The sequence below is a fragment of the Gallinula chloropus genome, assembly GCF_964237585.1.
Source record: "Gallinula chloropus genome assembly, chromosome: 17".
Taxonomy (NCBI): Eukaryota; Metazoa; Chordata; class Aves; order Gruiformes; family Rallidae; genus Gallinula; species Gallinula chloropus.
Window position 1 is genome coordinate 12215384 of NC_140102.1, and position 25033 is coordinate 12240416.

At 52.3% G+C, this 25033-nt stretch overlaps 1 protein-coding gene across 1 annotated transcript in view; it reads right to left on the reverse strand.

Annotated features, from left to right (window-relative positions):
• SRRM4 (serine/arginine repetitive matrix 4) overlaps positions 1-25033 on the reverse strand; it is a gene marked incomplete at both ends in the record, with an annotated part of 39920 nt that overhangs the window by 13591 nt on the left and 1296 nt on the right. The window contains 6 exons of the mRNA XM_084272236.1: positions 323-409; positions 3227-3277; positions 3962-3988; positions 5581-5652; positions 5982-6065; positions 8400-8543. Coding sequence (XP_084128362.1) covers positions 323-409; positions 3227-3277; positions 3962-3988; positions 5581-5652; positions 5982-6065; positions 8400-8543 — 465 coding nt within the window. The remainder of the gene's footprint in view (positions 1-322; positions 410-3226; positions 3278-3961; positions 3989-5580; positions 5653-5981; positions 6066-8399; positions 8544-25033) is intronic.

Sequence of the window (25033 nt, forward strand, 5' to 3'; positions counted from 1 at the left end):
TTTCCTGGGACATCAGCAGTACAGAGCCCTTGGGCTGGGGAAAGGAGACTAGGCTGGAATCAGCTGTCATGGGCTGATCACCAGCCATGGGGATTAAAAGTGACTGCTGGACTGAAAAGCTGCAGCCACTGCTCCTCGAGGCAAAACCCTTCTATGGCCAAGACCATAAGCAGCTCAACCCCCGGTATGTGGCATAGCTGCTACCAGGATGGGATGTGGCTCTGCGCAGGGAGCTTGGGGATCCCGCAGGCTATTACGATCGTGTCCTTGAGCCCAGCGGGAAGCGCTGCGGGACACTGGGCTCAGGGAGCGGTGCTATTACCTGTTTCGGCAGCTGGGGGAGTGGGAGTCGGAGCTCTCTGAGCGAGAGTGGCAGTGCCGGTGAGATTTCCGTGTGCGCCCACGAGAGCTTTAAGAAGCAGAGAGGAGAACCAGTGTCAGTTAGGCTGGCAGGCTGGGGGGATGCTAGAGCCAGCAGCTGGAGGCTGAAGCCAGTAACATACAAATCAGAAAGGAGATCTGCATTTTAATCCAGAGACTGGTGTATTAAACATTGGAGCAGGACACAAAGGGCTCAGAAATGCTCCATCCCTCCGTAGCCACACCAACACAAAGGCAAGCTGAGATCTGTGCTAGCTCTTCAACTCAAAGCTGCTGGGGGAAGGTCTGCAGACTAGCAGGCAGGAGCACAGCAGACAGCACCAACCCTCTCTGCTTTCAAGGATTTGAAGAGCTCTGTGCTTGCCCACTCATTTGCTTGCCCTTCATCCTGCAGCCTACCCCAAGACAGCCATGAAACAGCCAGGGATCTTCCCACTGCTGAGCCTCCTTGGGGGAGCACTGTCCCTGCAGGTGACCCTTCCCAAAGCTCCAAGCCTCCCATTTCTCATGCCAGCCCTCTCTATAGTGCTCTCTAGCAAGTGTTAAAGAGCAGATGCAGGACAGACTGCAGATAACAGCACATTCAGTGACAGCCAGCCTTCCCCACGCTTTCTAAGTGGGCAGGTCTAGCCAGCCTCATGGTTGCTCTACAAACATAGAGTACAACTTTCCTAACTGCAGTCTGCCCAACACATAGTTCCTGCCCCAGGACCATTTTACCTGGCTTCTTATGGGTGCTCAGTCACTGCTGCTCCCTTTTCTGACTGTGTCACAGGACAGTTACTGGCAAACCCTGCACAGGGACCCAGGTTCAGCACCCTGCTGCACTTCCCTTTGCTCCATCCAGGCAGTTACTGGCCCTGTGACTGACGGGCTGTTGCTGCCCACACCAGTAGCTAAAGTCCTGCATGTAGAGAGCAGGGTCATGTGGGGGGCAGGCTACCTGTCACCTCTCATCATTGTCCACCATAGTAATTTTAGATTGTGTAGCATAACCCTCCATGCAGGCTGTGCCAGCAGGCAAAGCTAGAAATGGGTTAGCTGGGGGGAACAGTCTGATTTCATGGACACACAATACTGGTCACTGTTGTAGTTAGCAATTTGCTACTATAAAAACTCAGCAAATCCATGCTTGAGAACAGGATCTCCTTTAAGACAAGAGGACAACCTCCAGGTCAATTGCTTGAACTCTACCTGGCTGTTTTTTCTGATGCCTTTCACACCCTATGATTATAATTTTTAAAACATCACATTTTGTGTCCTCCTGCCCTGTTTCCATAAAGCTGGAATCACCAACACTGAACATCTCTCCCTCACATGGTGAGTTTGTGTGAAATTCCTCATGTTTGCTCTTCACCCTCTGCATCAGTCCCTACAGTTGAAGTTTTCCCTTTCTGCTGGAGGAAAAACTGGTCCTGTGTGATTCAGATAACCAATTGTTCAACTGAAAGATGAACCATTGGAGACAGCTCATGGAATCTATCTGATCCACACCCAGGAGCAAGGTTTGCAGAAACCAAGAGTGTCTCAGCTCTCCTTTGTGAGCTGACAGGTGAGGGCTAAGCCACCTTGTCTGGTTTATCTCCAAAGAGCAACTTTAGCACCTCACATTCCCCTAGGTCAGTGCACACCAGCATGGTAACTGGTCTTTGTTTCAACAAGCTGCTGCCTACTGGCCAGGGTTATGTTGCATTGGGGAGAGTCCTGCTGATAATCTGGGGATCCTCAGTGTTACCTCTGAGATTTCTGGGTGCATAGAAGCCCAGTTTGAGGAAAAACATCAAAAAAGGTGGCTGTGCTACTGAACATGGAGAAATCCTGAAGAAAATGAGGTGGGCATTCTGCATGCCACAGAAATGGCCTGTGCAGGCAGTGCAACACGCTCCACACCTCATGGATTCCAGTCTCTTCAGTCCCAGTTCACACCGGGGTGACACTGGTGGTGGCAGGGGCTATCATCCCTCTGTCTCCTAAAAGTTGTGTTGGGAAGAATTAAAGGGCAGGTCCTACTAATACTAAACAAACTAGCAGGCTTCCATCTGCTAGTTTAGTTTAGTTTCTGTCTCTAGTAGGGTATCCCACATCTCAGCAAAACCAACCAGGGCTTTGGAGCCCAAGGGTTCAGCCCCAGAACTGTTTCCTTGCTCTGTAAACAGGTGAGAAGCCATAAGTTGAATTCCCAGGAGAAGACAGAGAAGGAAGTGAAATACAGAGAAGGCTTACAGGTCTTCCTTCCAGCCCTGAGGAACCACATTTTAGACCATACCCCTTGTCTGCCCCACAGGACAAGGACTAAGCTCTGCTAACACTCCAGGGCAGGTGGCAACCTCAACCCCAGAATTTTACAACCACCTCCTCCAAAGCATCCCTTTCTTCTGTTGTCCACATTGCCTTCTGCTCCTGTGTGGATGTTTGGCTGTCCTGTATATCACGAGTAGCCTCTAACCTAACCTCCAAGAGCATCACACAAGGACAAGCCAAGACCCTTTGGGCAGTGGAGGTTGTGGGGCACTGTGCTCCACAGATTTGAGTTCAGCCTCTCATGCTTCCTTCATCAGTAAAGCTAGAATCTCCACTCAAGACTGGATGAAAAAGACACCCTACATCCTTGTGAGATACAAAGCACTGAAGGAGGTGGCACAAAAGAGAGGGAAAGATCTCCAGTCTCTACAAACCCTTTTCCATTCCAGCAAAACCAGAATTGCTGGGTTTAGCTGCAAAATAATCCTGAGAATTGCTTAGAGCTGAGCAGCCAGGGTTAGCTCCAGGGGACCCACCACATCAAGCACTTCCTAGGCCCACAGCTCTGCAGGCAGGGCAGGGAACATCACAAGTAGCTACTTACTGTTTTTTGTGTTTTCTTTCTTCCTTTCTCTTACTTTTGGGGCTTGAAGAACTAAATAAGAAATGGCTAATTAATGCAGAGATTTTTGTTCTGACAAAATGCTGCACAATCACATGTCAGTGTTACAGTCAGATTGCCCAAGAGCGTGCAATAGAAGTGAAAGGGATTAATGATTCTGCTGCAGCACAGGAGGCCTGTGTACCTGCTGACAAACCTGGCTGTGGGCTCAGCCAAAAAGGATCCTTAAAGGGATCAGCCATCCTGGTGGCTTTGCATTTTCCCATTGAGGAGATGAATATTTCTGGATGCTGTACAGACACATACTGGAATCGGGAGAGTTTTTTTCCAGTACACACCTGGAAGGGCACTGACTCTGAATGTTTCAAAGGTGGGCACTGCTAGGGGATGCTATACTACTTGCAAATAAAGCATAAGGGAAATGAAGACTCAGGATGGATGCCACAAGGCTGAGGTTGCCAGGGGCTAGGTTATACCAAGAGGTCTTTTCTAGGTATGTGCTTGATTGCACAGGTTGGGCTGGAGATGGGGTTCCTGGGGCATTTGAGGAATGCATAAGGCTGGATAGGAGAGGGTAGCTCCAGACCTTCAGGGAGTGAAGGGGATTCCACAAGGGGAACAGAAAAAAAGTAGCAAATGAACATCAACCTGGTGAGATCTTGAAGAGACCATTAAACTCATATTTCTAAGGGACCACAGCACTTGCTCAAGTCTTACCTGTGTCTTCTCTTCTTTGAGGATAACCTGCAAGACAGAAATAAGTACATTGAACACCAAGTCTCATAAAGCTGGAAATTCGAATCAGACACGATGATTTAGGCCCCTTGTTAGCACCATGAGAACGCCTCAAGTACCAGCTGGGCAGAATGGCCCTGGCGCTCCTCTGTTCACTTGGCAAGGAGGTAACTGAGAAATGCTTGTGTGGTAGAAGTGACTGGAACACCCTGCAAATAATTCAGGATAACAGGTCTATAGAGATCAGATACATCCTCTGCCCCCAGGGACTCCCTTCTCTCTGTTACTACCTCCACAGTCTTGCACTGAGCTTCATTTGAAGTCCCCAGTTTTCTGTATGAAGGACCAAGGAGCCATCAAAGGAAAAACTCCAGAGCAGCCTCACAGCCAAACCGGTGTCATGCCTCCACTTTGCCTCCTGGAGTATCCCTGGGATGACACAGGAGCCCCTGTGCTGGTAGGTCCTCTGAGAAAACCCTGGGAGCATGGAGGACACCCTTCCTTGCTGCAAGGCCTGGTCCCAGTACACTGCACATTCCACTGGGTCTCATCTCATCTTGGAGCACAACATCCTGCAGAAGGCATGGCCCGAAGTCCTCCTGCCTAGAGGCCTGTGAGATCACCTGTGGCAAGGTCAGTTAGGATCTGTAGTGGAAGTGATAGTGGGTGTCTGGAAACATCCTCCATGCTTAATGATTTATCATGCTGCCTTTTGGAACCAGATACAGCCATGGGTTGCAGGAACAGCAATGGGCCCTAAAGTTTCAAGCCAAGGAGCATCTGACCCAGGACTGCCATCAGGAGATGGTGTCCATAAAATAGCATTGGAAGGCTTCCTTGAGAAAGAAGTATTTTAAAGGACTCTCTATATCCTTATCTTTCCTCCTCCTTCCTTTTTCTTTAAGATTCAAGTTCAACTTTTCCCCTATTATCCATTTTTGGCACTTCTTTCCTTAGTTCAATATACATGAGCTTTCTGAAGGAGAAGGCATCCACTCTTCTTTTCAAATATTGGTTTAATGATTGAGAGAAACCAGTGAAATATTTGTCATTTGAAATTTTAATTGTGCTTTTTAAATGAGAAATGGGCTTCAGAAGATGACCAAGGGAGACTGAGATGATATGGGAAGATGGTCTTAGCCTTTGCCCAGTCCAAACGCTGACTCTTTCTGGGCTGGAGGAGAAGGAAGAGGGACTGGTGCAAGCCCTGAGCGCCAATCCTGTTGGCATACCAGAGGATGGGAGCCATGTGAAACAGGACAACAGGCAGAAGCTCTGCAGACCTCATGTGGATTTGACTGGTGTGTCTCTCTTCCCCCACATCTTGACAGCTTGTATTTATCTGTTTGCCCTGGCTGTGCACCCCACTTCATGCCCTTCTCACCTGGAGGGATGCTGGCTCTGCCCCTCCTTGGCTGCCAGCTTTCACCTCTGGCTGGGGTCCTGTTCCCCAAGCAGCCATTACTGGTGGTCAGGAGTTGGACACCTCTCTCTGCTGATTCTGACCAGCTGCCCCATGGCTGAAACACCTCCCACCACTTGCCCAGACTCTCCCCAACAGCTGCTGCTGGAGGGGAATTAAATTTTCCAAGGAAAAATACCTGTTTCTTTTTCGTTTCTTGGAGCTTTTCTTCTTTTTCTTCTTCACAGGCGAGGGACTGTAGGAGAGAGACCTGAGGAGGCAGAAGGGCATTAGGGACCGCAGGGCTCCCCACAGCCCTCCCTGCCCACCCCAGCCCTGACTCCCACTGCCAGCTGCATCCCGGGTGCTCCAGGCTCCCCAGGATGGGCTGCAGGGTGAGCCCCAGCCTCCACACCCTGATGGGAGGGTGACAACACGGCGGCACCTCCCTGGGTCTGCAGCCAGGCCCGAAGACCCCGAGCTTCTTATATCTCCCTGTGGGGTGTCCAGCCTCCACTTTACAGCTTTTTTTCCCCCCCCTCACACAGCCAAGGGCTGCCTGACCCTTCCCACCCCACACACTGCAGTGGCTGCCCTAACCTCCTTCTCTTCTTGCGGCTGGATTTCTTCTTCTTCTTCTTACCCCGGGCTGGCGGTGGTGCACGGTCCCCATCACATGAGGGGCTGAGGGGAGGGGGGTGTGGGTAATAAAACAAATAGAAATTAAAGAGAATAAGAATAAATAAGAATGAAAGCTCATACAGGACTGCTTTACTCCATCCCCACCTCAGGGGCATCCAGAGCAGGGAGATCAGTTTTCATGGTGGACCTGGGGTGCAGGCAAACACCTAATTACCCTCTGACGAATAATTTGGTCACAGTTTAAATGAAGTGTCTCCTCCATGGGTTTAATGGAGATATAATGAGACAGCTACTGTACGCCACAGTGACGCTGGCTGATTATTTAAAACATGTTCACTGAGGTTAACAACTCTGTAACAGAGTTATAGGTTTTGTTGCTCTTTGTAAATATGCTTTAAATAATTAATTGGCCTTTAATTTCCATGCAATAATTATTGCAGCCAGATGCATCAAATTGTAATAAAAGGCTTGACATATGTTAAATAGCAATTGATTAGAAATATATATTTATTGAGATGCTATGGTAATTTCATGACATATGCATCTCTTACACAGTTGTTAAACCCTGGGGAAAAAAAAAACCCAAACAACAAAACCTCCTGTAAATTAATTTCTTTTTTAAACATATGACGAATTGCATTATGTTTCAATGAAAAGCAACTATCATGGTTAAATTAATTCAGAGCACTGGGCTGAAAATGTGACAGATACTCTGCAGCTACTTGTTAACCAAAGCAAATGCTCATAAAGATGATGGGGGCCTGTGGATGGCCAGGTTAATCCTCAAATCGGTCTGTGGATCTCCCAATTGATCCCCAGAGCCCCAGAGGGATCCATGGTTTATGGGGTGCAAGGCCAGCTTCCCAGGACCTCTGCAAAATCACTGTTAGAAGTGAGGGTGTTGGGTTTGTGCCTCAGTTTCTCCACTTCTCACCCTACCAGCGGAAGGAGCTACTAGTGGGGAATGCAAAGGCAGCCCCATGTTTGGAAAATGCTGTGGGGTCTTTGCTGCAGAAAGGGGCCAAAACCTGGGCAGTTTCTGCAGGAAGAAGGAATGCTATCTCTGTTAAGAGTCCTAACACAGAAAAACACAGCACCTCAACCTGCGGGAGGGGGTGACAGGGATATGGGGGGACTCAGGCTCCACTGCCCCTGGTTCTTGCTTGAATTACTACCCAACTTACACTGTTGCAAGATAGCAATTGCTTAGGGCTTCTAACACACTTAGCTTTTTTTAATTGCTCTGCAAAACAAGACTAAGCTAATGCTTCAGTTGTGAACTGAGTAACAGAGTGCCAAGTGCTGCTGCTGTGGTAAATTCAAGGTGCAACCACACTGTGTCCCCCATGAGCACCCCAATACTCTGAATACTCCTTCTTGCTCTACTTCTCATCCCAAGAATTTCCCTGGCCAACAGATGCACAGCTAGGAGGTCTGGCACAGCTAGGAGGTCTGGCACACCTCGGGCTTAGTGGGTCCTTTGTCTGTGTTAAGGTAGAAGGGCATTTTCCAAGATGGCTCATTGTCACCAACCTCAGACATCTCCCCAACCACCCCCTGAAGGTCTGTCCCACACCAGGGACCTGAACATCCATCTCAGCCCCTCAGTTATCAGGTTGCTTAACCCCAGATCCCACCTGCTTTTCCCCAGCAGAGATTTGGGCTCCCCAGAAAATAGGTGGGGGTGCATCTCAACCCCACCTTGTCCAGGGCCAGGCAGTGCCACAGCGATGGGCGGGTGGGCGCAGTCTGACTGCGCCATGCGGCCATGGGCAGTTTCTGTACAGCCTTTCTCCCTCTGACAAGATAAAGCCTTTTGCTTTCGATGTGGAAGATTTCTCCCTGGGCTGATCTGATTTTAATTGTTTCTCTGAGATTGTAATCAAAGACTAATTAAAAACACGCTTTAGATTATTGTTCCAGTTAGCCTGAAATCTGAAGATACAAAATGTGCTTTTCTTGCTCTTTCTTTCCAGCATCTTAAACCAAGCAGCAAGGCTTTAATCCCAGAGACAGCTTAGCAGGCAGGGCTCAGAGACCCTAGCTGCTTCATTTACAAGGTTTGATTCATTTTTCCACTCTCAAGTTGTCAGGGGCTAACGATGCTGCTGCGTCCTAATGAAGCCAACGCTGCTGGTCTTGTCCAGGCGTGGGAAGAGGGGAATTGCTGAGAGCGATGCCTGGCCAGGGACACCCTGCAGACCCCGCAGCTCACAGGGATTTAATGTGATTGCATAAATTTGCTGTACGCTCACATGGTATTATAAGCCATCCCTGGCCCTCCCAGACCCCAGAGGGGCTGGGTAACCAGTCACAGACCCCTCCTCTGCCAGCCCCCTGCATCAAAGCGACCCTGCTCACAGCCCAGGCTCCTACCTGCGTGACCTGCAGCGAGCAAGGTCATGTCTCTCCTTCCCTTTCACACAGCCGTTGGCAGTGGAGGACTCCCTGACCAGGCGGCCACTCGGCTTTTCGGGACATCTGTCCTCTGCAGGGTATGGCAGGCAGCTGAGTGTCCCACTGTGGGAGCAAGAGGAGAGAGTGATAAGGAACTTCTCACTTACCTGGTTTCCCATGTGCGGGGGAATCCCCTTTCCTTTCTGCAGGCAGGACCTGTGCTGCTGTGAGGGTGCTGCAGGTTGCTCTCCTCAGGCCTCCTGAGCCCCTCTGAGCAGTGGGAAATGCTCCTACAAGGCTCCAGGAAGCTCCCATTTCCAGCCCAGTGTGTCCCAGTATGTACATACTGTGCTTTGCTTTCAGGTGGAGATGCCACTAGCATCATGCAGCTGAGGAGCAGCAGGACAGCCCCATAGTGCAGGGACAGCACAGGGGCCAGATCCAGTGCTCCAGCAAAGGGGCAATGGTAGCTAATCAGAGCAGGACCCCCCAGGCATCCCCCTCTGGTTTTAGCTCACCAGCTCTGCAGAGACAGCACTGCTCTTGCACTGGGGTAGGAAGAAAAGCTTTTGTTTTTCAAAAGCCATTCCCTAAACCTGCTGTTATGTTGTGCTACCTTTCCACACATCCTCATCCCTCACTGGCACCCAGGTGGAAGCAAAAGCATTAGCCCTGCTCAGGCACTGCCAGAGGCTAATGTGCCCACTCCAGCTATGAGCAACACTTTTTGGGCTGCAGTTGGCCCTGGAGCAGCTGCAGAAGGATCTCCCCTCTTTTTCCACCTGTGTTTTCTCTCTCAGCAACCCCCTGCTGTCTCTAATAGCTGACTCTTTCTTTGTAATGCCTGCACATTTAAGCATGTGTATCAGCCAAATACAAGCCACAGGGATCAATGGGGGGAAGACCAGTGAAATATCTCCAGCCCAGGACATGGAGTAGGTGACACTGGCTGATCTGATGGTCCCTCTGGCTTTTAAAATCTATTTCTCTGCTTGCAATAAATTGCCCAGTTGCTTCCCAACATCTATGTTATTTTTAACCATCCGGGAAGCTACATGGTTAATTGCTTTCTTTGTACAAGCTAATTAGCTTTTGGCCTTTCCTGAACCCCTTTTAAGAACAGTCTTCTGAGGCTCAATCATTAAGATCCATTAAAAATGTCCCCAAATTAATGACCTGTGCAAAGTCTGGGCTGGATCAGCTCCAGCAGCAGAGGCGGGGGTGTTCCTCCCCACCCTGGCAGCATGCTGGAGCATCACTGCCTTGCAGAAGGGACCCAGGCATGGCAGGGGATGCCCCTCTCACCCCAGCCCCCACTCCCACTAATGGCATTTTCAAGTCCTGGTGTTAAAACATATTGGCCTTGAGGCAACCAAAGACTACCTGTTCTGCAACGCACTAGGAACTGTTTCTTCTGGGCTTGGAAGTAATTATTGATGGAAATAATTATTCTCCAATCCCATCAAAGGCTGGCTTCAATTCAACCAAATGTTCTCCTCTGATGAGTGCTGAGAGTCACTAACGCTCTAAACTGGCTGGTAATCCCCTTGCATTAAGCTCCATAGATATTGATTGAATAGATTTATATAAACACACGTATTTTTTGGTCATCTTTCATGACTGATAGAAAACTACTTGCAGGTTGGTGTAAATGATTACTGGGGTTTCAAAGGAGAGGAGTATCACACCTTCCCCTGCCAGTCCCTGCCTGCAGCAGAAAGGAGAAAGCTTCTGTGGGTGGTTTGCTGGAGCTGGCCCCAGGAGAGCAGACAAGACACTTGGAGCAATGCAACTGGGGTACTCTCAGCACAGTGGACATGCTGCACAGAGGTGCATGCTGGAGAAGGCAGGAGGAAGAAGAGGCAAGAAGGATACCTGAGGAAGGATACACAAGGCGGGCAATGCCTCTTTGGGCTCAGAGTGATGCCCACAACCTCCCTGCCAACTCATGGGTCACATGTTTGGCTCTAAAGCAAGGATGAGGCAGCTGCCCACAGGTCCTGCATGCCCTCCCACTAGCTCAGTTTTGATGAGACAATTGTTTGCACTTTCTTATTTTTCTTTCTTTCTCCCATGCAGAAACCCAGCCTATCCCATCAGGGGTACCCAAAAGCAGCATCCCTGCTCCTGGCAGGGAGACTGCATGCAGGAGGGCACCCACTGCGCTGCCCACACCCTGGGCAACCTTCTTCTGCAGATGGTTCGCCTTGTCCCTTCCCTTCTCCAGTCCAGGAGGGTTCTTCTGGGCTTGTGGCTAATTTTTCCAGGTTTTCAGTGGCTGAAAGGGAAGCAGCAGACACACATCTCTGCCCAAGCTTTTCAAAGCTTTTCATTACCAGCCATCCCACCTCTGCATTCTGGTATCAGATTTGGGCTCTCCCATGCTTTCCTTCCCTGACATAAGGTGTTGGCCTCAGAGGGAAATGATCTATCTCTCCCCTAGTAGAAATGATGCAGAAAAGATGTTGGCAAAGAACCTGGATGTTCCCGGCTTGAAGAGAGGTGAAACCACTGCAAAATGCTGTGGCTATTTGGAGGACAATGGGGAAGATGATGGAAGCCCAGATAGAAGGTCAGGGGGTCCCTGTTTATTTTTGCCATCTGATCGATACGCTTCCCACCAGCCTTTCCCAAATCTCCAAATACCACTGGGCTCCCTGCTGCCAGCAGAGCCTGGTCACCCAATGCTACCCTGGCTGGCATGTCACTCCCAGTTTATGGGGACACTGCTGAGGCCTGGTAACCACACTGCAACCTCCACTCTCTGCACCAGCTCCCTTTGGGACCAGGCATCTGGTCACTGATGGGCTTGGCAGAAGGTGTCTCACAGGAGCCTAAGGTGGCCATGCTCATGGTTGGCAGGATGAGGACCCTCCTCTGCAGAGGCCAAGGAAAATGCAAGACCAGAGAGGTCCCAGAGGGCAGTTGCAAGACCTGGGAGATGTGCTGGACTTAGCAAAGTCTCCTCATGGAGTTTGTGCAGGGATGTTCTTAAAGATACGGTCCAGCCTCCAGAGCCATGGTTGAGCCCCACAGTAAGCCAGTGTTGGGGCACCCTGGGGGCTTGAACCAGCCCAGCCACCTGGAAACAGCCTCCAGCTTTAGCCCCCACAGGGCTGCACTGCCCTACCTGCTCACAGACAGACCCTGCTGCCTCAGGGAGCAAGACAGAGCTAACTTGCAACCCACCCCCATTCCTCCATCCCAGGCCGCCGCGCTTGGTGCCGTGGCCAAGCGCCATCTCATCGGGCCGTGAAACGTGGCACTTGGTGACACAGGCTCCACTGGGAGCTGAGCCCAGCGACACCTGTCCCTCCCAGGCCAGCAGTGACATGCAGTCAGCGCAGGCTTGGGGTGCACTTCAAACCCCTCAGCGCTGCCGGGCCAGGCAGCTGCCCTCCCCTGCCTGCAGGCTCCCACGTCCCAGCTGAGCTCCTCTGCCCCAGCCCTGAAGCAGGCTCCTGCCACAAAGCTTTCATCAATCATCTTTCCCCCAACCCCCTCCCCATGGTAACTCAGCTCCTCTTCTCAAGAGGAGAGAAAAGCAGGAAAATTGCCTTCCCAGTGACCTTTCAGCTGCCAGACCCTGCCAGCAACAACATCATCCCTCGCTTCCGCAGGACGAGCTCCAGTAGTCCCAGTCCTCAGTGGCCTTGCCGCGGCCCCTCTGCCCTTTGCAGCTGCTTTGCAAGCAGCAGTGTAAGCACACCAGGGCTGGATCATGCTAACCAAGCTTTTTTTCTTCTTCTTCTTCTTTTTTTATCCTTCATGTTACTTCCTACACGCAGCTGGGTTGGGTGCTGGATGTGCCCGACTGTTACACAAGCGCATCAGAGGCCCCGAGCGCTGCGTGCACTTGGCAGCCCTGCACCCACAGCATCTCCAAGCTCAGGACAGACCATTTGGAAAAGCCAATACAGAAACTTTACTACCTTGCCCTTTTCAGCCCTGCCTGGCTCCACACTCCCATCATCTCTACAGCCCCCAGTGAAAAGATAGAAGCAGCTCCAGCCCCGAAAACAAAACAGCTGAAGGATACAGGCTGAACCTATTAGTTGTGAATGTCTCACTGGCAGTAACCCCACAATGGGCACCTCACCTGGGGATGGGGAGCATCAGCCCATGCAAGCACATGGGCGTCCCACAGCTGCTCACACAGGGATACACTCGCCACCTCTCCTGAGTAACATGTGAAAAGCACATGGATGCATGACTGAATATCCCCCTCTTTCCTCTCCTTTCCTCACTTGGAGGTTTCAGCCACACAGCATGTTGGGATCCCCCCCCTCCCCGCTCCCACATCCTCATGGCTCTCTGCGTCTCTGTTCTGGGCTCTTGACCCCAGCAAGGGTGGACTGAGCTGCTCACAGCATTTCTAAAATCCACTGCTTTGGGCCAAGGAGCCTTTTGGAGCTGGCAAAATGACCCTTTTGTTTTTCCTCTTGCTCTCTAGCTTTGCTCATCTGATTGAAAAAGAAAATGGTCGAACCTTTCCTTTGTCCCAGTAGAGGGAGGGGGCAGAGAAGGAGGTTGTAAAGACATTTTCCAAGCAAAAACTCCAGCAGATGTGTTTACGTAAAGCTCTTTGAAATCTGCACTAAAAATACCTTTTCAGAATTAGGAGATGGGGAAAATTCTAAGTGCTTCCACAAACACACACACACACACACACCACCCCACGGCAGGTTCTTTCCCCACTTCATTCAAACCCTGGTTATTAGTGCAGCAGGAGCCCTGCAGTTTGTTATTGAAAATTATAATAGCAAATCACCGAGATATTTTCCCTGATTACACAGACTCCCAGCCAGTTCAATTTTAATCTTCTCCCCGCTACGTTTCTTCCTCGTGCATCAGCAGAGGCACCAGCTGCAGAGAAGCCCGTGGTTTTTCTCCAGGCAGTTTAAACACAGCAGAGACACACACAATTCTGCAGGAGACATTTTTCACCCCATTTTTGCCAGTCGTGACTCGCTTCCCCCTCCTGCTCCCAGCGACCCTGTGTCCTGCTGCAAGCCTGGATGGGGCAGCAGCTCCTTTCTGCTTCTTAAGACTCCAGAAACATTTAACGACTGCTCTTATTACATCCCAGGCCAGAAAAGCAGCTTGGCTTTTTATTTTCCAGCAGTTGATTTACCATGCATGGATGAATCAGAACAGAGGAGCTTCCCTGCTGGAAGAAGCCCCGGTAACGGTGCAGGGTCAGTGCCAGATGCTTCGGGGGATGCTGTGTGCTCACAGCTCATGGGGATGGCTCCGTCCTGGGTACCAGCTGCTGGCAGCTCTGAGTGCACAGCCTGGCCCTGACAGAGTGGAAAACTCCATGGGGGAAAGCAATGCTCCCCCATTCTTAGGTAGGGACCCTTTCTTAGGTAGGGACAGCCTGTTCCTGCTCCTCATGGATGGGTCTTCTTCTCCCTAGGGACACTTCCCATCCCTCTTCCTTCCTGAGCACACAGAACCTTTGCAGGACTCAGCATCACCTTCCCTTGGTGCCTGCAATCCAGGCTGGCTCTGCTGACCACCTGCCAGGGACAGCAGAGAGAAATCCCAGGAGTATGGCACAGGGTTGTGTCATTTCTAAAGGAAATGAGCTGCTCTGGGGAAAACTGATCCTGGTGAGGGAGAACTGATGGCCAGCAGCCCCCACAGAACTCGGGATTAGGAAAAGCCTGGATCTGAGCTTAGGCTCCTCATTAATTGCTATCCCACTAGCAGTGCAGTTTCAAAACCAAGGCAGTGAAAGTCAGGACCAAGGGCTGGGAGGGAAGTCAGCAGCTGTGGTTGGGCACTTCCCAACACAACGCTGGGAGCTGGAAGCTGAGGAGCACCAGGAGGTGACACCTCACATTTTAGGAGGGTCTAAAAAAAACCCAAACAACCAAACAACAAACCAAAACACACCAAGGGATGGCTCAGAAGGGAAGTGCTCTTTGCCACTATCTGCAGTGTGGTCAGGCTGGAGACCACCCTCATACCTGATGGGCTGCCAATGTCCCCTTGCTGCCACAGCACCCCTGGCTCAACCCAGGGGGTGAGCACCTTGCCTCAGTGGTGGCTGCTGAGGCCAGAGCCAATCTTGCACTCAGGATTGCAGTGCCTTGCCACGGTTAATCTGGGATCTCTGGAGAGCACCATCCTTTTCACATGGCTGTTAAAGGAGGAGCCACGCAGCACACTGCCAGGGGTGGCAGGGCCAGGCCACAGGGTGTCTCTGGCAGTCAGTATCTCCTCCTTTGTCCAAAGCCCCAGTGCCTTTTGGCACGAGGAACAGCAGCAAAATAACATATTTGCCAATAACGTAGCTCATTAAAATTTAATCAAACAGGGGATTGTAAGCACACAGTTACCAGGAGCTCCTGGGAGCACTGAAAGATCACTTTAAACATGAATAAGTAATAAGGCACGTTACAGACAGCAAGGAGATGTCTGGAGAAGATCCGCTTGGAGCGGGAACCTCCCTTTGCTGCTCACATCAAGCTTATTCCCCCTCTCCCTTAACTTTCTGAATTGCTACTGGAAGAAGAGAGGAAAACACATCAGAGTTCCCAACACTCAGATAAACTCCAAACACCCAACCTGATCACACAGCTGCCGCCTGCCCACAGGGCTGCCCTGGGAACAACTGTGGTTGATGGGGACAGCGGGGTACAGGGACATTCAGGTCACTGCACCCCATTAATAAAGCCTTCCCTCCTCACCTCCATGTGCCAGGACACAGACACACATGCCTGTGTGCAGCTAATGAACAGCAATCCCAAGGGCTCAGCCTGAAACCACTCCAACATCAGTCGATCTCCCAGACTTGAGGGGGGGGTGTCTGGTGAGATGGGTGTCCTTGGACACCATCCTGTTTGGGACTTGTCTCCTGAGCATCCAGCCCACCAGAGGAGAACATGTCCCTGCTCAGGGATGTGTGGGCAGCAATTAGCTCCTGCAGAAAGAAATTAGGCAACAGATTTCTCCTGCTGGAGAGATGAGCCTGCAACATTCCCAGCCCAGGAAGCTTAAAGCCAGCAGGCTTTCGTGGGGGGGTTACATGCTGCAGGGTCTTTTTATAGCTGGAAGAGCCCTTTGCCTCCCTGTATCACATCTCCTATGTCAGATGAGCTCGGAAATCCCTGAATTCATGGGTGGAAGGGCTTGGTTTGACTCCAGTCTTCCTTCCCTCTAACCCCCCCCGGTCCCATGGGAAAAACCTTGGTGGTCTTGCCAGCTGCCCAAGAAGGATTGGTGAGGGGGTCTTAAGTTAAAGAGAGTTTCTGGGAGGGAAGATGGGGCCTCCTCTCCTCCCACTGTGCTCCAAGGAAGGAGAAGCTGGTATGGCCGTGCCGTCCCTGCCACATGGTGGGCACTGGGGTGCTGCAGCACCCAGGGCTGTTTGGGTGTCAGACACAGAAAAACAACATCCCTCTCTGCTTCCAGGTCCTGTCCCAAACCATCCACACCACCCTGAAACTCTGAACATTGTTTTAAATCATCCCAAAAAATAAAGGGAGGTTGTTTGTTGGTTTGCTGCTCCCTGGGGGAAGGTTTGGAGGAGACAGACATGTCCCCTGGCTCCTGGGCCCATGGCAGACCCTGCCAGGAGGGGCTGGAGTGAATCATTTCACTTTTTGGCACATCCATCTTTAATTGGGTGTAATAATAATTTAATCACTTGCTGGGATTTGTGAGGCTGAACTAATATTTGTAAAATGCTTTGCTATCCTCAGCTGAAAGGCAGTCTAGGACGGCAAAGCCCCGGTGTTATTCACATTTGGATAATCCAGAATTATTCATAAACAAAACAAAGATTATGCAAATGTATTCATTAGTTCTCAGAATACCTTCAGGAAAATAGAGGAATTAGTCTTGTTAACAATTATATATTATGTAAGTGTGTGTCTAACCACACACAGACCCACACGCTGTTGGTGCTGGGGCACGTTTACCTGGAACTTGCCCCAGGATCTCAGAGCGCTGGAGAACAAGGGGTAAGCTTGAGCAAAGTGGCTACCTCAATTTTGGGATATCCCCATGCCCTATGGCTAGTGCTGGTGCCCACCACAGACCCCTGCAGCCCCAGGGGTCCTCATGGCTGGGATTCAGCCCAAACAACAGAGACATCCTCAGCAGCCCCTCCACACCCATCGCAGACAGCCCACACATGAAAACCCTTACCTTATTCTTGCCAAAACAACTTTTCCTACCCAAATGAGGATTTTTACGGTACACACAGGTTCAGAGGGCTATGGAGGTGGGATTTTCATGCAGCCCCCTTGCTCCAGACCTGCCCTTTTTGCTCTGCACAAGCCCTCACCCCGATGTGAGCTTGCCCCCAGCTTGGCTTTCCACAGTGCAATGCCACTGCCTGTTCTGGGTGTGCTGGGAAAGGGGAGATAAAGGTGCACTGAAAATACCTCATGGTTTAATTAATGCCACATGCCTTTCACTCCATAGGTTGTGTGGATTGTTAATTATTTTTATAAAGAAAATAATTAGTCCCAATCAAGGCAGAAGCTCTCCAGAATTACAGCTCATTAACTGCTCTCACATTTTTCTGTTCTATAAAAAGTCATGTGGTGCTGATGAAAATTATAGACCCTTGGAATCAGCGTTAAATACAAATTCAGACAGTGTTACCATCCTATTACCATCAACCGCATTGACTGGGCTTGGTAATTGCAGCTGGAGATGAAGTGCAGGGATTTCTGCTCTGAAAACAAGCACCCTGCCCATTAGTTTGCCAGAAACAATGTGACACCAGGCCCCAACTCGGCTGAGCGTGTCCCCAAGGAGATGACAGACACCAAGGAGAAAGGGGAAAGCTTTGCTGGTGATGGGAACACGAGGGTTGCTCAGGTTGAGTTCAGCTCCAGTTGCCTGCTGGGCTGCTCCTGCGCAGAGCAGGGGGGACTGTGCGGGTCTGGTGCTGTTCTAAGGTAGGAAGGTGAACCAGCAAACAATGCAGCCAAGCTGGCCTGTGGGCTGAGGTAGCAAAAGCCACCCATCTGAGGGATGGAAAGAGCTAGGAAACACAGAGGGGAGAAGGAACAACCTTTAAGCAGTGGGTTTATCCTCACAGGACATGGGGGGAAGTGAAACACAGAGGGATACTCGTCAGGGGTGTGGGAACATCCCCAAGCATCTTCCTCTGGACCATGCTGGTTCAGGCACCGTGCTGGGGCTGGTTCTATCAAACACCACAGAGGCCTCGCTCAAAGCCTAATTGAAAGAAATCACAGCACGCTAAAGGGAGTTAGGGTCAAATCAATACCAGCACAGGGAGAGCAGGGCAGGGGCCACGTCCCAGCGTCAGCTCTACAGGCAGGGCACAGGCTACAGCTGCAGGCTTTGCTACCTGCTCTTCTGCCATGGAAAGGCAAGGTGATGCCCACCATCTGCTGCTCCACGCAGGACAAGCCTGGCAGCAGCGCAGGACAAGCAAGGGTTGGCAACAGCCATCTGTGGTGGGGAGGGGGCAGGGGAGACATGAGTCCTCCTGCTTTTCAGTTTCAATTAATCAGGGGCAAAAATGCTTTACAGGCAGGACCTCATCATTGTCTGTAAGTATGTAAAAGGTGAGTATCAGGAGGACGGAGCCAGGCTCTTCTCAGCAATGTCCAGTGACAGGACAAGGGGCAATGGGTGCCAGCTGGAGCAGAGGAGGTTCCATGTCAACATAAGGAAAAACATTTTCACCATGAGAGTGACAGAGCCCTGGGACAGGCTGCCCAGAGAGGCTGTGGAGTCTCCTTCTCTGGAGACATTCAAACCCACCTGGACACGTTCCTGTGTGACAATCCAAGTGATCCTGTTCTGGTAGGGGGTTGGACTAGATGACCTTTCAGGGTTCCTTCCAACCCCGACCATTCTGTGATTCTGTGAATGGGTTCCCAGGGTTGAAACCAGCAGCCTCAGGGGAAAATACCCACGGGGGGGCAAAGCCCTCCCCTCCCCCCCCCCCCCCCAATCACTCAGTACACCACATCCACTGCTGCTCTGCAGAGGAGGGCTGCTTCACCAGCTGCAGATGATGGAGCAGCAGAGAATAAGTTATGATATATTTGCATGCTATGAGACACTGGTGTTACACAGGCACTGCTTTGGGGGGTGGCTGGTTACCCAGCAGCTCCAGCTGACCCACAGATTAATTCAGCAGGAGGTCTTTAACAGTAAAATCTCTCTTAATGCAAAAATATTTTCTCTTGCTGGGCAATAGCTAATTCTTCATCCCAACAGTAAAGCAGCTCAAATCACAGCCTCCTACCCCGCTCTCTTCCAGTCACACCCCAGCACATGCCCTCCCAAGCACACACAGGCACAAAGATAGATTTAATACAACCAGCCCATTGCCACAGCTCTGCCGAGCTCCAGGGGGATGAGGCACTGCTGGGATTTGGTGTTAGCCACAGAGAAAACACATTTTCTCAGTACAGCCCGTGGGTCTCAGAGCATTTTCAGCCACCTCCGCATAAGATGGGCATCTGACCCCCAGGATCCAACAGCACAACAGTCATCACAGCCTATACCAGCATACCTCATCTTTCTCTGCCCCAGAGATGAAGCAGGAGCTGGGAGGAGAGGACAGAGCAACCCTGCAGGCAGGGGGACCCTGCCAACCCCTCTGCCCACCCAGGCACCCAGCGGCAAAGAAGGAGATGCTGTCCCCTGTGTCCCTGCTGCCCCGCCTCCCCGCCAAGCCCCCAGCCAGGGCTGGGCAGCAGCAGCTGCTCCTTCTTTCATTAATGAAGAGACATAAATTAAACATGAAGTGTGAAACAGGTCATCAGCAAGGCACTTAGCCCCAGCTTCACTGCCTCCTGCCTTGGCCACAGGCTGGGAGACCCAGCTCAGCCAGCCTGAAGCACCAGTAGAGGTTTTCAGAGGGATTTTATCCCAACTTTTGGGTATTTTTTAAGCCCTTCCTGAAGGCAGGGAAAGGACTCCAGAAGCATGTGAAAAAAACCCTGCTATTTTTAAACCCCAAGTGTTTGTCAGCGCTTTTGGCTCCAGTGGCTGATGGAGAAGCCAGTTTTGCAGCACCCAGCATCCTGCGGAGGCTTGTGTGGCCTTTGCTGGGTGATGCTGGTACTGAGACACGGGCACTGTGCCCAGCCCTGCTGTTGGAAGCAGTGGTCCAGCCTGTGCATCCTTCCCCAAGCACATGCCTGACCCACACCAAGCCAAAGCCCTGTTCCAGACGCTGTGCTGCTGAGTTCCACCAGATTCACAGAATCACAGAATTGTAGGGGTTGGAAGGGACCTCAAGTGATCATCAAGTCAAACCCCCAAACACCCCCAGGCACTCACATCGTGTTTGCATGTGCCCATAAAAGTCAGCTGTGCAAACAAATTGGCTCCAGAGGTTTGGAGTGTCTCTGCCCTTTGCTGGAAAGGCCAAAGGTCTCTGAGCCCAGCATCAAGCCCAGCCCTGTTTTCAACACCCAACCTGTTGTGGCTGGTGATCGAGACCAGAAAAGGATCCAGCAGTGCTGGGAGTCATGGGTGGGTCTGTGGTGGGCAGGGTAGGACATTGGGTCATGGCAGCCCCACGATCTCCTAAAAGCAAAGAGGGGCTTGATCCAGAGCAGGGGATGCAGCAAAACCCTGGCACCAACCACAGCCAAACCACAGGTGGGCTTTGCAGGTCTGGGATGGGCTTTGCCATGCTGAAGAGGTTTCAGTAGCCGCAGGGAGGAAAAGAAATGAGAGGAAAGGAAAGGGAAGGGTGGTCATGCATGAAATGATTTCATTTCAATGACACAGGGTTTGCATTTGACACGTTCATCTTACAGAAAAATGTACGTGTAGAAAGGTCCAGTCATGGAGAGGATGTGGGAATGATGGGGCTGAGTAGGGTTCAGCTCTAGCCATAAGCCTCTGGAATGAGAAATACTTTGTGCCCATGGACCCCAGCAGAGAGCAGGGACCTCCCCATGCAGCAAGAGCAGCGTCTGCAGAGTGCTTTTCTGGGGACAAGCTGCAGTGGGACTGCTGTAAACAGCAGATGCAGAACAGTGATGACAAGGGGACAAGAGCAGGTGCAGGACCCACCAGTGTGCAGAAGTACCAAGCAGTCCCAGGTATCAGGGCTGTCACTATTTATTGTTCAGGGTCTCACAACCCTAAATATTTATTAGCTAGACCTCAAGGGAGGGAGGCAAATGCCTGCACGGGGATGTGGGGTTTCAAAGCCCTGCTCTCTTGCCTCTCCAGGGATGGGGCTTGCTGTCTGCCACCTCTGCCTGAACCAGGCAGGGATAGGCTCCAGCCCCACAAGACCTTGAACTGCCATGTTTTGCCCTCACCTATTGCTCCATACTTTGATACCACTATGAAACAGCCTCACCTGAGTGCTGGCACAGCACCAGCCTAGCATTGTGTGGAGGCACCTGGCCAGACTCAGGCCCCAAGTACAGCTCAGAAATTGCCCATGCTCCAAACCACAGCGTTTCCCACCACACTTCTGGTTTCCAGTCCCTATGGCACTGGTCTGGAGACAATCCTCAGCCCCATGTCCACTTTTGGGAGCTTTTAGGCAAAGGTAAAAAAACCTCAACCACAGCAGGGGTACAGTGGGGAAAGGCAGCATGTTTGGGGGTACCCAAGGTCTCCAAGGCAGCCCCATCCATGGGATTGGGATTGCTATGTGGGTTTCCAAAGGCTCCTTTCCCTAAATCCTTTAGGTGCTTGTATACCCTCCCACGCTGAGGGACACAGGCCTGACTGTGCCTCCTGGCACTCCCTGTGTCCCACCCAACCCTGGCAGGAACCTCCATCCCTACCTCCCTGACACGCTGCCAGGGCCACCACTCTGGGGACAGAGCTGCCCACCACCCCAGTGGGGAGCCAGCAGGAACATGGTCCCCAGTGCTGGCCAAGCAGAGAGGCAGATGGATGGGGTCAGGGTGAAGGAAGAGGAGGACAACGAAGGCTCTGAGAGGGAGGAGCTCCCGCAGGCACCCCCAGCTCCTCGGCAGCTCCTTCCTTTGCTCTGGCTCCCCACAGCCTCCAGCAGCTCCCGAGCTGCCTAATTATCTCTTCCCACCCCGCTCGCCCGCTATCCAGCTGGAGCCGGAGGGCAGGGACAGACAAAGGCCTCCCCACTGACAGCCCCTCTGAGGAAGGGGCTTTTTTTTCCTCTCCCTCGCCTTTTCTTTTCAGGCCCCTCTCCCCCCGTTGGGCCAGGGCCATGGGCTCATTAGCGCTCGGGCTCGCTGGGCGCGGGAGGGAGCAGATGGCAGCCAGGCGGCTGGCGCGGCCGGCTCTGCCGCCGCCTCTTCCCGCAGAGCAGATGCTGGACCTACAAGGGGGAGGATTAACGAGAGAGAGGGGGAAGCCATGGGCATGGCAGGGCCTTCCTCCCCAGCAGCACACCCTGACACCCAGGGGCTGCCAGCCCACTGGGTCTGAGCGGGGTTCAGGGCAACCGAAATGTGGCTGGGAAGGCAGAGGCTGGGCTAGGAGAGCTCTGGGCTCCAGCCCCTCAGGGACTCTTTGCTGGGCCAAAAGTCATGGGAAATTTGTAGCTGGCTCCTGGCCATGATGGGGTTACTCTGCCCCCCGACACTGCAGTGCCACAGCCACTCCTGCCCATCACAGTGGGGACACATACACTGGCACCCTTGTCCCAGCAGGTCTGCAGCAGCAACACCCGGGTCTGTCTCCAACATCACCCACAATAGCAAACCAGGCAGCAAAACTGGACTTAATCCCACTTCAGCAGCACACCCCTCCCTCCCCCTCCATGCACAGCACATCCCAGGGGATTAAGGGTTAAAGCACAAATCCCCTGTGCTGCCCTCATGTGACCCACTTAGACTGACCATCTGGCAGGAAGGGATGCAGGAGCCTCCTTACTCCCAGCACTGCCTGTGCTCACACAGCATCACCAGCCTCCCCATGCACCCATACCGGCACCCACAGCCCCCATCTTCAACAGCACCATCACTCTTCACTTAAAGGTGAATTTTGGCAGGGTTTGGGGTGCTGGGACAGGGCAGCCTCTGTCACACAGCCGTGGCTGAGAGAACAGAACCCAAACATCCCCAAAAGCACCCCACAAGCCCCTAGGCTGCCACCAGCTCTGGGTCCCACGGGGACCCTGGAACTTCTCCCAGCCTGGCTGTTCCCAGCACCCACACGTTCCCCAGCAGACAGGTCTGTATGAAATATGAAGCAGCACTGGGAGAAGTCAAGCTGCCAAGCACAAAGGGGCTCCCAGCCACCGCACCCGAGCTGAAGTCACAGCCAGGAGAGAGATACATGCAAAAGCCCTGCTGAGAAGTGGAAAGTAGGGTCCCCAGAGTCTGGGCTGAGACTGGCAGCACCTCTAGCACAGGGTGTTTAAAGAGACTTGCAGGTCATAATGGGCAAAACCCTTCCATTTGCCATCATGTGGGGATCACAGCATCATTACAGATCAGGGAGAGGGAGAAAGGGCACCACGGCTCAGCAGGATGGGGGGGTCCCCAGCCCTCAAACCACACCATTCCTTCACATGTACTGGAACAACACCCCTGCAAAGGTAAGTATGGGGCAGCCCCAGCCCCACTTCCCCACACCACCAGCTCCCTCAGACCCCCCAGCAAAAGCCCAGCCCTAGGCTGCATGGAAAAGCCCTTGTGTGGGGAAAGGTTAATTGGAAAAGCCCCTTTCCCCATCACCTTGGTTTTTCCTTTCACACTGCAAACTGGTCAATAATCCATTTACTTTGGCAGAACCCTGCTCCGGGCATGGAGCTGTGTCAGGGATGAAGTGAGCAGCTTCTCTCCCTCCCCCCCAGTAAGACCTGGAGAGAAAGGATGAGAGTTTTCTTTTGTTCTGGGACAAATCCTTTGAACCTCCCAGGGAATTTAGGTAGAAGATACTTTATCTCTGGAACTGGCAGCAAAGTGGTGGTGAGGGCACAGGGAAGAGCTGGCTGGAGGGAAGGGGAAGGAATAGAATCCCCTTCTACCCCCAGAACCACACCAGGAGGCAGGATTAAGCCCTTAGCCATGCCCAGAGGACCCTGTGAGGATATATTTGGTCTATGCCCACTGCAGGGGCTCCTAGCAGGACCCCCATGCTGCATCTGAGCCGGTTGGCACTCAACAAGGGCACAGGCTCAGCCAGGAAAACTGATGGAGAGACAGGCAGAGCTGGCCTAGAAACCACACTGTTGCCTCTGCTGCTGCAGAAAGCATGGGGCCAGATCCAGGGCAGAGATCTGCAGAGTTTGCAGAAGGGCAGCTGTCAAGTGTGGGAGAAACCAGGAATCCAGATGGTCATCTTAATTTTTCAGTTGGCTAACTGGTCTCTCCGTCTCCTCTCTGGTGCTCTGCTCACTGGCACCGCAGTCATTTGCTCTTAAATTAGCCAGGAGCATCGTCAGGAAAGAGAGGCCAATTCAAGCAGCAGCACAGCGAAACCTCCAGGAAAAGCAAACCCAGAGTGGAGCTGGGCACAGAGATGGCTGAGAGAGGAGCTGCCACACACACCCTGGGGCTGCTCTTCCAGAGGATGGGGAGAGCCTGGCTCTGCTCCTTACTGGGCTACAAACATGATGCTGGCTCAGGGCACTGGGGATGTTGCTGTGTACCCCGATGGGGATCTGCTGTGAGGCTCCTGGGGATGTGACTTCTGGGATCTCATAGGCACAATCCTGCCAAGACAGCCTGGGGCTGCCAGCAGAGCCCCACACAACACGAGCCAGGCTGCAGCCCTCACAAGGGGAACCAGGCACTGCTCCCCCAGGCAGCAAAGCCCCTCTGAAGGAATGGGGGGGGTGGGTGTGGGGAAGGGGAGTGCAGCAAGAACCCCCCCAGACCCCAGGGAGACCCTGCCAGGGCTGTTCCACCTCAGCACCTGCAGCCAGGGCAGTGGTGCAGATGGCTGCACCATGGGGAATATTCCCCGGCTGGCGGCATACGCCGAGACGAAACAAAAGGAGCTGAGCTGCACTGACACAGGGAGCCAGCAGCAGCACACAGCACATCCCAGCTCGGGGACCCTGGCACACAGGATCTGCTGGTGCCAAGGTGCAAGACACGGCAAAGCCGAGCTGGCAGGTCCATTCTGCCACATACTTAGAGCCCCTGACCCCTGCACACCTGGTTCTCCTCCTGCCAATGAGACAGGGAGGCACATGCATTCGTTAACTTTTTAACAGAGCTACAAACATTCCCAGCCTCAGTCCTCAGCCCAACCAGGGTATCAGGGGCAGTCCAAACAGCCAAATCGCATTGTTCCTGGCACTCGGGCTCACTGTATTTTCCCAGTACTCTAATTTGTTGCCTTATTACATCTCTGAGTACAAGATATTTAATCAGCATGGCTTGCTCAGGCACATTCAGGCAGGGGAAAGCATGTGTGTGAGCCAGCACCCAGCCTGCTGATAGCCACTTTGGGTGCTGACCATAGCTTGATGCAGGGGAGGAGAAAGGCACGGTGGCTTGTGTCCCCCACGGAGGCTGAAGCTCTGCAAGCACTGCCTGTGGAAACGAGATTTGCTCTTCTCTTTGGAAGCCTAAGCCGTGCCTTTCCCCATTTCCTACCCTGATTGATGGCAGAGAGATTAACAAAATTCACTCTGGGCCGTGGGGACAGAAGTGATGCCCTGCCCCATTGCATGAGCAGCCAGACCCCCA